Here is a 15053-nt window from a genome sequence, read left to right as displayed (position 1 = left end):
ATGGCACTGATATTGCATTTTTTGGTTTTGTATTTAAAATTAAAACTTAAATTTCCTAAGGCATTTTAAGTTTAAATACATATTTTAGATGGTTGAAATAGTTCTATGCCTCTCAGTGTCTATATTTATATTGGGGTAGTTCTGTGCCCCTCATTTTTATTGTATCCTACACTGAGCAGCTTAATTAACTTTACTATTTTAGGGAAAACAAAGGATGTCTAAATTAGTCATTCATCCTTTGTTTGCATTTTTCTGTGTGAGGACCAAATGAGATCCACACATGCCTGGAATTGACAGGATCTCACCATGGGAGAGAGACTGTCAGATATTACACAAAGAGCAGAGATGGAGAAACCATTAATTCTTTGCTTATCCTGTGCTGCTCTGGAAAACTGCAAAATTGTTCTTAAAAATTAATCTGCTCTTTTTAAAAAAGCAGAGCAGTGGGGGTATTGTCTTCTGCCCTCTTCTTTTGGTTGCCCTTGCAACTGAAATTTATACAAACTGGATTAACTTTGCATCACTGACAATTTGTGTTATTCATTCGGATTACACAATGAGCTCTTCTATTATGGAGCATGGCTCTCCCTTCAGAGAGAATTGCCTTTCCTTTTCAGCTGAGGATTTTTATAATCCACTTATTCCAGTCTCTAAAAAAGAAAGAATGGTAGAGAGTTTGTTTTTTTATTATTCATTGATTTAAGCTGTTTTGCAGCCTCTCATAGAACAGGGTAATGTATGTGTTTTCCTTTCCAGGAGCCCTTGACTTTGAACATATTGAAGAACAAGCTGAGGGGATATTTGGAGGCAGGAAAGTAAACTATGGCACCTTGTATTCTTCTGTTCAGGACTATATATGAAACAGCTTCTGGATTGCTGCAGTTCGCAGTTCTTCAGGGGATCAAGTCACTTGTACTAATCATTCATATACACATTTGCTTGTACATATTTGCTAGTTTAAGAAGCATGGAAATGTGAAAAGAAGTTATTTTCTGTCTCTTAAGGGGATCTCTGGATGAAGGGGATTGGAGGGGGTGAAAAATGCTTATTCTAGTGCTCAGGTAGCATCTCATGTATCAGACTGGAGGAGGGTTGTGCAGTGGGTAATCATTCAGCAGAAGAAGAATGTTGAAGTGAAAAAGTACATTGGGGTCTGGCAACCAAGCCCTATGAGGAGCAAAAAGAGCTGGGTACATTTAGCCTAGAGAAGAGAAGATTAAGGGAAAATGATAATTTTCTCCAAATATATGAAAAGCTGTCATGCAGAAGATGACATGGACTTGTTCTCTGTTGCTCTGGAGGTCAGAGCTAGAATCAGCTGATAGAAAGTTCAGGAAAGCAGATTTTGGCCAAACACTGAGAAGTTTCCGAAGAGTGAGTGCTGTTCAGCAGCGGGATTGGTTAAGGTGGTGGTGGGATCTCTTTTCATGGAGGCATTTAAGCAGAGGTTGGATGGCCTTCTGTCAGAAATGCAGTAACTACACCATGCCATGGAATGCCTGTGTTGAACAGGTTGTTCGACTAGATGATCTCTAAGGTCCTTCCTGACTTTGTGATTCTCTTTCAGATATGGCTAGTGTGGGTAGAATTCACAGAATGGTGAAAGAATTCTGTAAGAGAGGCTTGCCAGTATTTGCTGACATATTAATCCTATTTTAAATTCTTCGTAACCACATTGCTAGAGTGGCACAACAAAGAGTGATATAAGCCTCATTTGATCTCTAGGAAATTATGGTTCTTACAGAGTCAAGATACTAGCTATGGGAAAACGTTTGGATGAAGGGTCAGTAGCTGCTTTAAGGGCTAGCTCTAAAGGTTTGTCTAGAATGAAGCTAAGAAGTCTTCAATATGAAACTGGCATTCAAATGGAAAAATGTGGAGGGGGTTGATTAGCAGTACTGGACATGGGGACATGGGGGTATTAGATATTCAGGACATGGGGGTATTAGATATGTGGAGGACTGATGCAGTCAATACGAAAAGGTTGTCCTTTCCCTTTTCCCCCGAACTGTCTAACAGTAGAGTTTTACAGTCAGTTGCAATAAGCGGTGATCTCTGGTTTCTCTTCCAGCACCAGGTGTGGTAACAGAGTTGCCTGGGTGGTGGTAAACAGGGAGGGTATACATCAGTTTTTCATTTTGTTCTAATTTTACTTTCTTTTGTGTTTTCAGTGAAGAGAATACACCTCTAGATTTGGATGATCATGGTGGCAGAACCTTTCTTAGAGTGTTGCTCCATTTAACAATGCACGATTACCCTCCACTGGTATCTGGGGCCCTTCAGCTACTCTTCAGACACTTTAGTCAGAGGCAAGAAGTCCTTCAGGCCTTTAAGCAGGTAAATGTAACTGTGATGAATTCTCTGCACTTTGAATGCATATAGTGCAAGTACGTTACGCAACTAATGGATTGCAATTCATGTAAGGTTCAACTACTTGTTACCAGCCAAGATGTTGACAACTACAAGCAGATAAAACAAGATTTGGATCAGCTGAGATCAATTGTGGAAAAATCAGAACTCTGGGTGTACAAAGGCCAGGGGCCTGATGAAACAATGGATGTAACAACTGGAGAGAATGAACATAAGAAAAAGGAGGTAAAAAGAGTGTTTGTCTTTGTTATATAGGTCCTGTAACGTGGTGGCAGCCTTGGGCAAGCTACTTTTTCACCACTTCAGATCTCCCATTTTCCTGTTGGTAATAGAATTAAATTATAGTTGAACACAGTTTATAGATTTTGTAAACTTTCCTGAGATAATTAATGAGAAGCACATTGACCATTAAAGCACATTAAAAATGTTTGTTGTTGTTAGTCACGAAGTCGTGTCCGACCCATCGCAACCCCATGGACAACATTCTTCTAGGCCTTCCTGTCCTCCACCATTCCCGGAGTCCACTTAAGCTCACACCAGCTGCTTCAGTGACTCCATCCAGCCACCTCATTCTCTGCCGTCCCCTTCTTCTTTTGCTATATCTACTGTTCTCAGCATTAGGCTCTTCTCCAGGGAGTCCTTCCTTCTCATTAGGTGGCCAAAGTATTTGAGTTTCATCTTCAGTATCTGGCCTTCTAAAGAGCAGTCAGGGTTGTTAAGTACCAGTACAATGTGATCATGGCTGACATTGGCTGACATTGCCTGGCTGACATTGGTGTAATCCCATGTACTCTCCAATAAGGTATTTTGTGTCTGTATGTTTTTTGTATGTATGTTTACTCTTTTAGAGTAATGTTCCCCCCACCCTTCTTTTAGTAGAAAATGTTCAATAGGTTAGTTTGGTGGAGATAGGGCTTTGGTGCTGAGGGAAACTTTCAAAGTCTTGAACGAAATAGTAGGACTTCTTATAACCAGAGCTATTGCTCTCTCCCTACAGATAATAGGTAATATCATGGCTTACTTACAGTTTAGTCCAGTTTGATTTCTGAGCCCATCCTTTTAGTCAGCAAGTTCCCAAACACCCTCCTCTTTTTCACCCATGGTCTACCCATTGACTCTTCCTTTTCCACAACTGGCTAGTGATGAAGAAGGAATGAAAGGCAGAAGATCTTTCTTTTTTTAGTACTTAAGAAAAGCCATGCTAAAGGTCCATCTAGCCCAACACTCCATACACATGGTGCAAACCAGCTGCCCACAGGATCCTTCAAGTGGGATGGATACAAGACCTCCTGCTCAAGCTCCTCAGCAACTAGGGTATGCAGGCACTCCACCTCTGGTAATGGAGGTATTCCATAGCCAGCAAGGCTAGTGGTCACTGACAGCCTCCTCCCCCATGAATCTGTCCAATTGTTTTTTAAAGCCATCTAGATTGGTGGCCATCACAACTTCCCATGGCAGCAACTTCCATAATTTAACTATATACTGTGTGAAGAAGTACTTCCTTTTATCTGTCCTAAACATCCCATCAGTCAGCTTCATGGGATGAGCCCAGGTTTGAATGTGCCCGTCTCTATTTCCTCCACATCGTGCATTATTTTAAACTCTCCTATCATGTTTTCCTTTACTAACTTGTTTCCTAATTTGAACAGTCCCAGTTCTTCTTCGTGGTCTGCATGCAAATCACACACCAATGGGGCTTGACACACAGTGTAGGCCTCATCCGGTGGAAACTTCCAGAGCTGGTCGCCATGGAGTGGGCGGGAGCAGGGACCGCCCTGCACTCTGAGTGGTACATAGGCGGCAGCTCCCACCCATTCCCTCAGTTCCTTTTCAACCGCACTGGGCTTCACTCTCTGGGTTGGACCTCTCCAGCTTAACTGGTTCGCCATTTTTTTTCTTTCTCTTTCTCCCTTCTATTATAAGGGAGTATAATAGACACACACACACACACACACACACACACACACAACTCTTCTCCTTTAACTGTGTGGAGAGAAGGCTGCCACTTCTCTCCCCTCTTTCTCTTGCCTTTCTCAATCTCCAGTTTTCTCTCTCTTCCTTGAATCGCCCACATGCGATTGCCCTCCAAGGACCGCATGGCCATTTCAGCTCCACACTGCTGCACCTCCTGCGTAGCTGGGATGCCTGCCAACGATGGGCACCCTAAGTGCCTCCTCTGCCTCAGCGAGGGGCATATCGTGGAGACTTGCATCCACTGCCAGGCCTTTAAGAACAGATGGCTGAAACAGGCCTTATGGTGGCGTGACCTCACATCCTTTACCCTGGGAGTAGATAACCCCACTGGGGAAGATTCCTCTAAGCCCACCAGGGCAAGGAGGAGGGCAGCGTCGCCTGGGGAAGGCCCTTCCAACGCTGTGGCGCCGGCAAAGAAAAGAAAGCGCTGCGCTGCAAAGGAGCCACTTCCCGTGGCATTGGAGCCAGCCCGGGATCGCGCGGTCTCCCTGGCCTCGGGAGCACACTGGGGCACAACCCCCACTGATCTGGCACTAGAGAAGCCGGGCTCCGCCATCCCAGCAACGCTGCCCATGCCTCTGGCCGCCCCCGCACGGGGCATGGCTGCCATGACCACAATGGAAACTGCTGACAGAGCGTCTTCCCCCCACCCCCGGGGTAATGCTGGTCCCCAGCGGCGCCCACAGGTGCAGAGAACGTGCAACAGAGCCGGCAGGATCATCGCGTGCCCCCCCACTGGAACGGAGGGGGATCGGCACAGCAGCTAGAGGCCTCCCTGCTCTCCAGCTCTACGATCTTCAGCTCTCTGGCAACGGGGAGGCCCTGCCCAGCCGATTTTGACTCGGCTTTATCAGAGGCCCACGCTTCCCACGCCAGGCCTAGGCCCAGGCCTCAAGGAAGAGGCTTACGAGAGTGCAACGTGCACGGAGCCTCTCTTCCTCTAGCGACTCCACTCTCAAGAGAGCGGCGCCGGCGCGAATGTTCTCCCGCCTCACTGCCAGCGCCCAGGAGGCCTGTGCAAGGCCGAGGCAGAGGCAGCCAGCAGGAGCGCTCCAGGACCGCATGGCGCTTAGATCACACCAGCAGGAAGCAGGGCTCTCGCGGATTGGATTACTGCCCCCACTCCCCTGCAACCCCAACCCACTCCCCTGGGGGGCAAGCCTGGGACCAGGATCTCTCCTTTTCACCTGCCAAGAGGAGTAGTTTCTCTGATACGGTGCTCCGCATGGCCTAGGGCTTAAACTTCCAAACCTGCCAGCCCCCTGAGCCTGAGGCAGACCCGTGCTATGATGCATTTGCCTCTGGGGACAACACCTCAGTGTCCATCCGGGTCATGCCTGCCCTGCTGCGCACAGCACAGCAGTCCTGAAAGGCCCCGTCTGGCCCTTTGGCCACCTCACGCAGGGCTGAATCCAGGTTTAAAGTTATGGTCAAGCCCTTCCCCTGCCTACTTCGCCACCCTAGGCCCAACTCGGTCATTGTGGAGGCCATACAGGGTACTCCGCAAAGGGACCAGCCCACCCCAGTGGACAGAGAGGGGCACTGCTTGGATGCGATGTCCAAAAAGATCTAAGCTGCATTTGGATTCAGAATATCCAACTATGAGGCCACTATGGCCAGATACCAACTTTTCCTATGGGAAAAGCTGGGAGCTACTGTGGGCCAGCTCCCTGAGCACCTGCGTGAGCCCGTCCGCCTCATGCACACTGAGGCTGAGGACCTTTCCAGGTTCCAGCTGGAGGCAGCTCAATATCATGTCGACTGTGACAGCAAGGCCATGATGGGGGCAGTGGCTATACGCCACCATGCCTGGTGGCGTTCTGCCTCTCTCCCCGCTGAAACCCAAGCCTGCTTTGAAGACCTGCCCTTCGATGGCGAAGGCCTCTTCAGTACTAAAACTGACGAGAGTATGAACTCTCTGTACAAAGCGTGCACCACTGGAAAGCGCGTGGGCTTCAGCCAGGGCCCGACACTGAGGAGTTGGCAGGGAATGCAGCCGGTCCCAGACGCCATTCTGGTCCAGACCGCCCCATGCGCTCCAGAGCGCCACCTGCTAACAAAAGGTGGGACTTCCAACCCCACCAGAGACCCCAGCAGAAGCGCCAGGACAACAGGCGCAGGATATGATGCCCTAGCCCAGGCAGCCCCTCCACTACTTCATCTGCTACTCCACCTCCCAACATCTGCTTCACAGACCACCTGGTGCGTTTCCTCCCCGCATGGGAGGGCATCACCTCGGATTCCTGGGTCTTCTCCATCATCAGGTCGGGGTACAGAATTGAATTCGACTCCCTCCCGCCCCTCAGCCACATCAGGACCACGACCCCATCGCCTGCCCTATGGGCGTAAGTACAAGCCATGCTGGACATGGGGGCAATTGAACAGGTTTCCCCCTCTGACCACAGGGGATTCTACTCTAGGTACTTCACAGTACCCAAGTGAGATGGGACTCCGAGGCCCATACTGGACTTAAGGAGGGTGAACAAATTCATCACCCCTAAGAAGTTCAGGATGGTCACACTGCAGGGCATTCTCCCTCTCCTTAACCAAGGAGACTGGTTTGCCTCCATAGATCTCAAGGACCCTTACTTCCATATTGTGATCCACCCTGAGTTCAGACATTTTCTGCACTTCCAAATCGGCCAGCAGGCTTTTCAGTTCTGCGTCCTGCCCTTTGGGTTAGCCACGGCCCCACGTGTATTCACCAAATGCGTGGCGGTCGCTTGTGCCCACCTCAGGCTCCAGGGGATTCAGGTTTTTCCCTACCTGGATGACTGGCTCCTCGTGGCCCCCTCCAGGGAGGATCTACTGCACGGTGTGTCCCTGACACGCCTACTTCAGGACCTGGGGCTCCTTATAAACCACAACAAATCTGTTCTCTCCCCTACACAGTCTATACTCTTCACAGGGGCTCACCTGGACGCCACCCTCACCAAAGCTTTTCTTCCACAGCCAAGGGCAGAGGCCATCACCACTCTGGCCGCTGCCATCAGGGCCGCACCTCTCTCCACTGTCCGCACCATCCAAAAGCTGCTGGGCCTCATGGCCACCACGGTCGCGGTGTTTCAGCTGGCAAGACTTCACATGAGACCTCTTCAGCTGTGGTTCGTGAGAGCCTTTGCGTGGGACAAAGACCCCTCACACAGTCCACCTGACCCACCCCCCCAGGAGGTCAGGGAGTCCCTACCATGGTGGTGCACCGTGGACAATCTTACCATGGACATCCCCTTCCTCCCCCCCCCCCAAGCCCTCCGTGACCGTCACCACCAACGCCTCCAACACCAGCCGGAGTGCTCACTGCGCAGACATGCGCACTCTAGGCCACTGGGACCAGAGGGAGGCCTGTCTCCACATCAACGCTCTGGAGATGCTGGCAGTCCAGAAAGCTCTGGCATCCTTCCAGAACATCCTGTCAGGACATCACGTTCAGGTTGCCACAGACAACACCACCATCATGCACTACATGAACGAAGGACCCATTCCGCCCGTCTTGTGACCTTGGCCTCAGACATCTGGCACTGGTGCACCCAGAAGGGCATCACCGCAGTGCATGTCTCAGGGCGCGTAAACACCCTAGCCGACTCCCTCAGTCGTGCAACCTCCCCCCCCCCCAAGAGTGGGAGCTGGAGACAGCCACCTTCCTCTCCCTGTGCACCAAAGGGGGTCAGCCCATAATTGACCTCTTTGCTACCCCGAACAACGCGAAGTGCAGGCTGTTCTGCTCCTGAGCAGGACACAGCAGGGCATCCCTGGGGGATGCGTTCCTACACATATGGGAAGGGGACCTCTTCTACGCCTTTCCCCTGGTCACCAAAGTAGTGGCCAAAATCCAGAGGGAGGGAACCAGCTGCATCCTGATTACCCCCAGGTGTCCGAGACAACCTTGGTTCCCTCTCCTCCTTGGCCTGTCAGGCCACACCTTCTACCACCTGCCCTTCAGGTCCAGTCTCCTCTCCCAGGACCAGGGCAGGGTCCTGCACCCCGACCTCAGGACCCTGTGCCTAACGGCCTGGAAAATACCCCCCTGACAGAACCTTACGGCTCCCTACCTCAGGCTGTCGCCACTGTGCTATTGGCTGCCCTCAAACCCTCCACATGGCGCTCCTACGAGGCTAAGTGGAAAACCTTCTTGGCTTCCACTACAGCACAGGGCCTTGACCCCACCCTAGCCTCCGTGGAACACTTCCTGGAGTACCTGCGATCCTGCTTCAGAGCAGATCTCTCCCCCTCCTCCATTAGGGTTCACCTAGCGGCCATCTCCCACTTCCACTCCCCCCCCATACAAGGGTCCTCTGTATTTGCCCACCCCCTGGCACACCACTTCCTCAGGGGCCTCTGCAACCTTGCCCCACCAACCCAGCCCCACTCCCCCTCGTGGAGCCTCTCTGTAGTCCTGCAGGCCCTCACAAAGAGGCCCCTCAAACCAATAGCCACAACGGACCTTAGGCTCCTGTCCTGGAAGACTGCCTTCCTGGTGGCCATCACATCAGCCCGACATGCCAGCGAGCTAGCAGCCCTTCAGATCGACGCTCCCTTCACGACGTTCCATAGGGACAAGTCGTACTTTGTCCAGACTTAAGCTTCGTCCCAAAGGTGACATTTTCGTTCCACCTGAACCAGGACATCATCCTGCCTGCCTTCTTCCCCAACCCGTCCACCCCCATTGAGGCCACCCTGCATCTACTAGATGTCAGGAGGGCCCTCGCCTACTACAGGTCCAGGACAGACCATCCGCTGCTCAGAGTTACTCTTCGTTAGCTGTGAGGGCCCCAAAGCCGGGGAGGCTGTCTCCAGCCAGAGACTATCCAAATGAGTCTCCAACTCCATCACCCTCGCCTATGAGATGGCCAAGATCCCAATGACTGGACAGCCACGTGCACACTCCATGCGCGCCCAGGCCACATCCACTGCTCTACTGGCTGGCATTCCCCTTCAGGAAATCTGCAGGGCAGCAACATGGTCCACACCATCGACCTTCGTGCGCCACTACCGGCTAGACGTCCATGCCAGACAGGACTGCACTTTTGGAAGGGCTGTCCTCTCTTCTATACTGCGGTGACGATAGCCTCCCTCCTCCTGAGGGGCCAGCTTGCTAATTGCCCCATTGGTGTGTGATTTGCATGGAGACCACGAAGAAGAAAGGCAGGTTGCTTACCTGTAACTGTCATTCTTTGAGTGGTCATCCATGCAGTCACACAACCTGCCCTCCACCCTGCTGGCTATCGTCAGTTTCCGCCCCATACGGGCCAGGGCAGGGCGCTATCGCCGCTCCATACATGATGCTCGGATCCCTCGCATGCCTGGGGCAGCACAGTCTTCAGGCACTGAGGGAATGGGTGGGAGCTGCCGCCTATGTACCACTCAGAGTGCAGGGTGGTCCCTGCTCCCGCCCACTCCATGGCGACCGGCTCTGGAAGTTTCCACTGGATGAGGCCTACACTGCGTGTCAAGCCCCATTAATGTGTGAATGCATGGATGACCACTCGAAGAACAACAGTTACAGGTAAGCAACCTGCCTTTGTCATAGCTGCTGTTCATAGGGGAGCTGCTCCAGCCCCTCGAGCATTTTTATTGCCCTTCTCTGTACTTTTTCCAACTCTTTACCCCTTTCTCTCGGGCTTCTGAAGAGCAACTATGCAGTGTACAGGTAGCTGCAGAGACATGTAGCCTTTTCAACAGACATTTTTGGGGAAACAGAACAATTGCATTCGTGTTATCATTTGGCTGACATAGAAATGAGCACTATTAAATCTTTTATGTACAATCCAAAATGCTCCTAAATAGACAGCATAAGTTTTATGAAATCCTTAATTCTAGAATTTAGCATTACAAAATTTCAAATCTCTAAATTCTTCTCTAGTTCATATTTAATCCAAATGGAAAATGAATTGCAGTTCTTTTTTTCCTCCCCACCCAACAGTATGCTGTATCCCTGGAGAGATGTCATTTCCTCAAGAGTTTAGGTTCCATAGGGCTTAAGCTGTATTTTTCTGCATTTTTGTTTGTGAAGCATCTGTTGTTCATGTCAGCCAAATGCTAATGTATGTAATTGGAATGTTTTCAGTAGTGTCTACTGAAAAGTTTGAATAAGGTTTGGCTCTGCAACTAAGATATTTGCCTCTCCTCCATAATTTTGTCCCAGCCTATTTGACCATGTCTTTCTATTCTGTGTGGTCTTAACCAATCCCCTGCCTCAACACAATCACAAACAGGTGAACATGTGTTCATATGTTCTAGTTGGGACTCTGTAGATTTTTAAATGTGACATTAAGCTTGCTCACTGTTAAGCCTGAATGTGTTATATTAGATGTATATCTAGTACGTGGAACCCACAGGTTGGCAATGTTGCCCTTTTTAGCTTCCAAACTTTGATGGAAGTTTCCTTCCAAAGCTTGGCCATGGAATGAATTCTGGTTGTTCATGAAAAGGTCCTATATGACCACTGAATGTTGCAATTGGCTTTCCATCTGGACTAAATATGAAGAAATATTTCCCATAGCTTCCATTTTCTAAATAATAAGGTAATTCAGACTAGAATTGGGGACTCTAGAGTATGAACATGTAGAACGATAGACAAATTAGACTCAGAGCAGAGTTCAGTCTGAGGATATAATTTATTGCTTTCAGCACCAGTCTTTTCCCATTGAAATTTGAAACCATGAGCAATGAGATGGATCACATCTTTTATTAGGCCATCTGGCAGCAGACCTGTGGGGAAACATTTGTATCCTAAATGTTTTTGGTCTTTATTTATGGACACAGGAAACTAATTCTGTGATACTGATCAAGAGGAAAATAGCACTTGCTGTTTGGGGAGAAATTGAGGGGGAAACATACTTTCCATATCACCATCATCCATCGGGAATGTAAAGAGGCTTGGAGGCTGGGACAAACAAATCCAGATATCTCAGCTGAGCCGGAAAAACTTGATTTAATGATTTGATTATCATTCATCACAATCTCCTTGCATTTCTGATGGGTAATTGTGACGGGTTTTTATTCATTTTGTTGTTGTTGTTTGTATTTTATGTTTTTAATGTATCATACATGGCCCAGAGAATGTGGGTTATTGGATATAACCAATGTGGGTTAAAAATATAAAAATTAATAAATAAATGTATAGGTTGAATAAAGAAAGAGGGGAACCCATAAATCAGGGGTGAGCAACATGGGGGACAATTTCTACCCTGCCACGCACACCTGAAATTGTGGTAGGAGTGGCAAACAATTGATGGGTTGTTGTTTTGCAAATTTTTGGCAACCACCCACAATAGTAGACTGAAAACACCAGATTTAATTTTAAACCAAGGCAAGCACCTTGTTTTAAAGCTCATTTTTGCCTTTTCAAACCACTGCCGTTTGCCACTGAATTGGTGGCAAGCTACGAATTGTTTTGTTGCTGCTGCCTCGAATTCAGGTGCAGTGGAGGTAGTACTTGAGGCTGGAGGGGGGAGCTTACATGTGCCATATGTTGCCCACTCCAAACTAAACATGATATAAATATTAAAATGTTATATAATTAATTTAAAGCAGTAATCCGATCGCTTTGCTTTCCCTTTTCCTCTTTCCCCATTTTTTTCTGCACACTCCTTTCCTTTCATTATTTCCTCTTTTGTAGAGTGTTTTTTCTTCTATAGTTAGAGACTATGCAATTTAAGTTTTTTTAAAAGATGCAATAGTATAGTAATTTTAAAACAGGTGGAACCCTTTCTCACTTTTTAGTTCCATTCATTGTGTTATTCTTGCCTCCTTCAATTTAGGACTCAACCACCTCTCCTGTTGTAATCTCTACTAGATTGAAGTCTAGGATAAAAGACTGGTAACATAGTGAAGAAATAATACCATTTATGTGTGACCATGTAATCCGTTACAGCACTGATCTGCCTAAAATGTTCATGCAACTAGCATTTTTAATTGCTACAGATATTTTTGTTCTGCAATAACAGTAGTAAAGGAAGGGAAAGCAAGATGTAGATCTATGCCTTCTGTAAAAACCAATAGGAAATGGCTTGATATTTTGTGAAGAGAGGTCTCATGAAATATCACTCTGAAATTTTTATTATAAATGTGAAGACTGGTGAAGGAAACAAAGCTTGCAATATTCCATGGGAGTTTTAGAATGCTGGTGAGAAATAGCTGCTAAACACATGTACTAATGACCTCTAGAATTTAGGAAAGGAAATGTAATCAATTAATCAATCTTGCTTGTCCCCTAGGAAGGCCACAGCAAATCCCGGAAACCTGAAAGCACTAGTAGCTATAATTACAGGGTGGTAAAAGAGGTAAGATTCCTCCTTCCCCAAATGCCCATTTCCCTTGTCATCGTCTTCTTTCTATGAATTGAGGAAAGTTCTGAATGCATAGCAGGGAGCATTCCCTGTCTGAACATTCAGGGACCATTCCTTGCTTGATAGAAGGGAATAGGGTACCACTGAGTGCACAGAGCCCTGTTGACAGTCTGGAGTCTTTGCACACCTAAAGGGGTTGTCAGATCACAGCCTCTGGAGAGAGGTTCCCAGGGCAGAACCACTGATTGAATAGATGGGATATAAACTTGCTAAACAATAATACAGATGATAATTGGGTTTAACTAGATTTTTAAAATCTTAGTGCAGTACTGCATATAAAATTTAATGATCTACATAATATTTGCATTAACTTTGTGGTTTGCAAACTTTAAATCTAAACAGGCTTTCTATCAGAAAGAAACCTATGAAAAATTGACATAAATTCCTTGGATAAAATCAGCCCTGATATTATAATTCCAGGGTTATACTCAGGATGATGTGTATTTTGCCCCTCCCTGACCCCCAACAGTAATTCTGCAGTAAGAAAAAATGGATTCTATGAACAGTTAAAAATTAGGCAAATTAAACCACTTTGTCTAATACATTCTGCTTCTGCTAGTTATAAGAAGATGGCAAGGAGGAAGGTAGCAGGGTTGTACAGGGCAGTAAAGATCCTGTCCTTGCCCACTGGAATTCCTGCAAAGCTCATGAAAAGAGGTGAAATTGCACATCTGCATTACATCCTCAAGAGCTTGAAAATTAAAGCTGAGATACTGTGCCCCATGACAATTTCCATTCCTGCATGGTGCAATACACCCAGTTTTGATGTGTTTGCTGTGTGTTGTTGCATACAACATGGTGTATGTATTTTTGTATTTATGTCTATTTCACTCTTTGTTTGGTGGTGTTCTGTGAACTGTTCTGTTCAAGAGACTTTTCCCAGACTTTTTCCCCGGACAATTTGGAAGAGCATCAGCATATCATGAGGTTCTAAAAGGCATGTGTTTTTGCAGATTTTGCTTCGACTTAGCAAACTTTGTGTCCAAGAGAGTATCTTGGTCAGGAAGAGCCGAAAACAGCAGCAGAGGTTGCTCCGAAATATGGGAGCTCACACCGTGGTACTGGAGCTTTTACAAATCCCATATGAGAAAGTGAGGTTTGCATGCATCTATTACTTTACAATCTTCCACTAACATCATACACTATCCTTAGAAGCATCAAAAACGCTGCTATTAAATATTAATATCTTACAAAATAATGTATTTGTTAGATGTTAACTGAAATGGCTTTGTACATTAATTGTTAGCAAAACTTTCTCAATTGCAGAGTTGAGCAAACTAAAAACTCAGGATTATACCTTGTCCATTTGTTGACTTCTTGGTCATGTGGAAACAGATGTTTACAAGTTGTCCAGATCATCAGCTCTGAATTGTTGACATAGAGATCCTTCATAAATCAATATTTTTTCCTGCTTCCACCAATTACAGAAAGGCAAAACAAAGCTATGTGACTCAAATAATTATTTTCTAAACATATTCCCTCATAAAGATTTTATAGTACGATTGCACTGTGTCATTCAAGGAGGGGCCCAAATATTATGTCTTTCATTTATAATGCCCCCATGTTTTTCCACTACTACTACTATCTTTTTTCATACTAGAAAAGATCTGTGAAGGAGAATAAGATGGAAAAGCTGTAGTTTGCCTTTTAATTGGTAGCTCTAGGTACCTTCATTTTGAAAGTACCCATAATCACAGCAACAGACAGGTCTTTGAAGGAGACAATAAGAGAAGCAAAGTGTTACCTCATTTTCAGAATTATCAATCCAATTACGAGACAAATTGGCAGTTAAATAGAGGAACCCATGCCTGATGTAACATGCCTTTTCCTCCTCTCCTGAAGTTGCCTTTCTGAACTTGGAGGGTAGCTGGTCTTTTTTCATTGACTGTAAAGGGGCAGGGAAGGAGGGTCAGACCTTCCAAGGTCAGAATGCAGAATAGAGGGTCTGAACAATCCTTTGTTCTCTGGGACAATAGCCCAGGAGCCATAGGATTGTACTCTTCATTATACATATATATATGCGCACACACACATTGTCTAGGTAAATTGTGTGGAGCCCAGTAGTGATTTTTAAAATTTATTTATTTCTATACTGCCCAACAGCTGGAGCAGCCTGGACAGTTCACAAAGCACATTAAAGAAAAGATACATTGTATTAAAATATAGTAAAACATCATTAAAAGTTTACAGTTCGAATTTTAAATGACATATTAAACAGGTCAATATAACAACTTGAAGAAGAAAAAGAAGAAATGTTTTAAATCAATTTAAAAAGTTTTAGTTACAAGGTCTGTGGATGTTATCAATTATGCTTACTTCCCTATACTGATAGCTGGCTAAAGAGGATCACGCTTCATTGAT

At 46.5% G+C, this 15053-nt stretch overlaps 1 protein-coding gene across 1 annotated transcript in view; it reads left to right on the top strand.

Moving 5' to 3' along the window:
* The window catches only part of ITPR1 (inositol 1,4,5-trisphosphate receptor type 1), a 267869-nt gene that overhangs the window by 117001 nt on the left and 135815 nt on the right, over nt 1-15053 (top strand). The window contains exons 25-29 of the mRNA XM_044451697.1: nt 757-811; nt 2172-2337; nt 2425-2595; nt 12561-12626; nt 13646-13783. Coding sequence (XP_044307632.1) covers nt 757-811; nt 2172-2337; nt 2425-2595; nt 12561-12626; nt 13646-13783 — 596 coding nt within the window. The remainder of the gene's footprint in view (nt 1-756; nt 812-2171; nt 2338-2424; nt 2596-12560; nt 12627-13645; nt 13784-15053) is intronic.

The sequence above is a fragment of the Varanus komodoensis genome, unplaced genomic scaffold, assembly GCF_004798865.1.
Source record: "Varanus komodoensis strain SLA01 unplaced genomic scaffold, ASM479886v1 scaffold6_4, whole genome shotgun sequence".
Taxonomy (NCBI): domain Eukaryota; kingdom Metazoa; phylum Chordata; class Lepidosauria; order Squamata; family Varanidae; genus Varanus; species Varanus komodoensis.
Note: the sequence above shows the minus strand (reverse complement) of the source record. Positions and strands in the feature narration are given on the sequence as shown.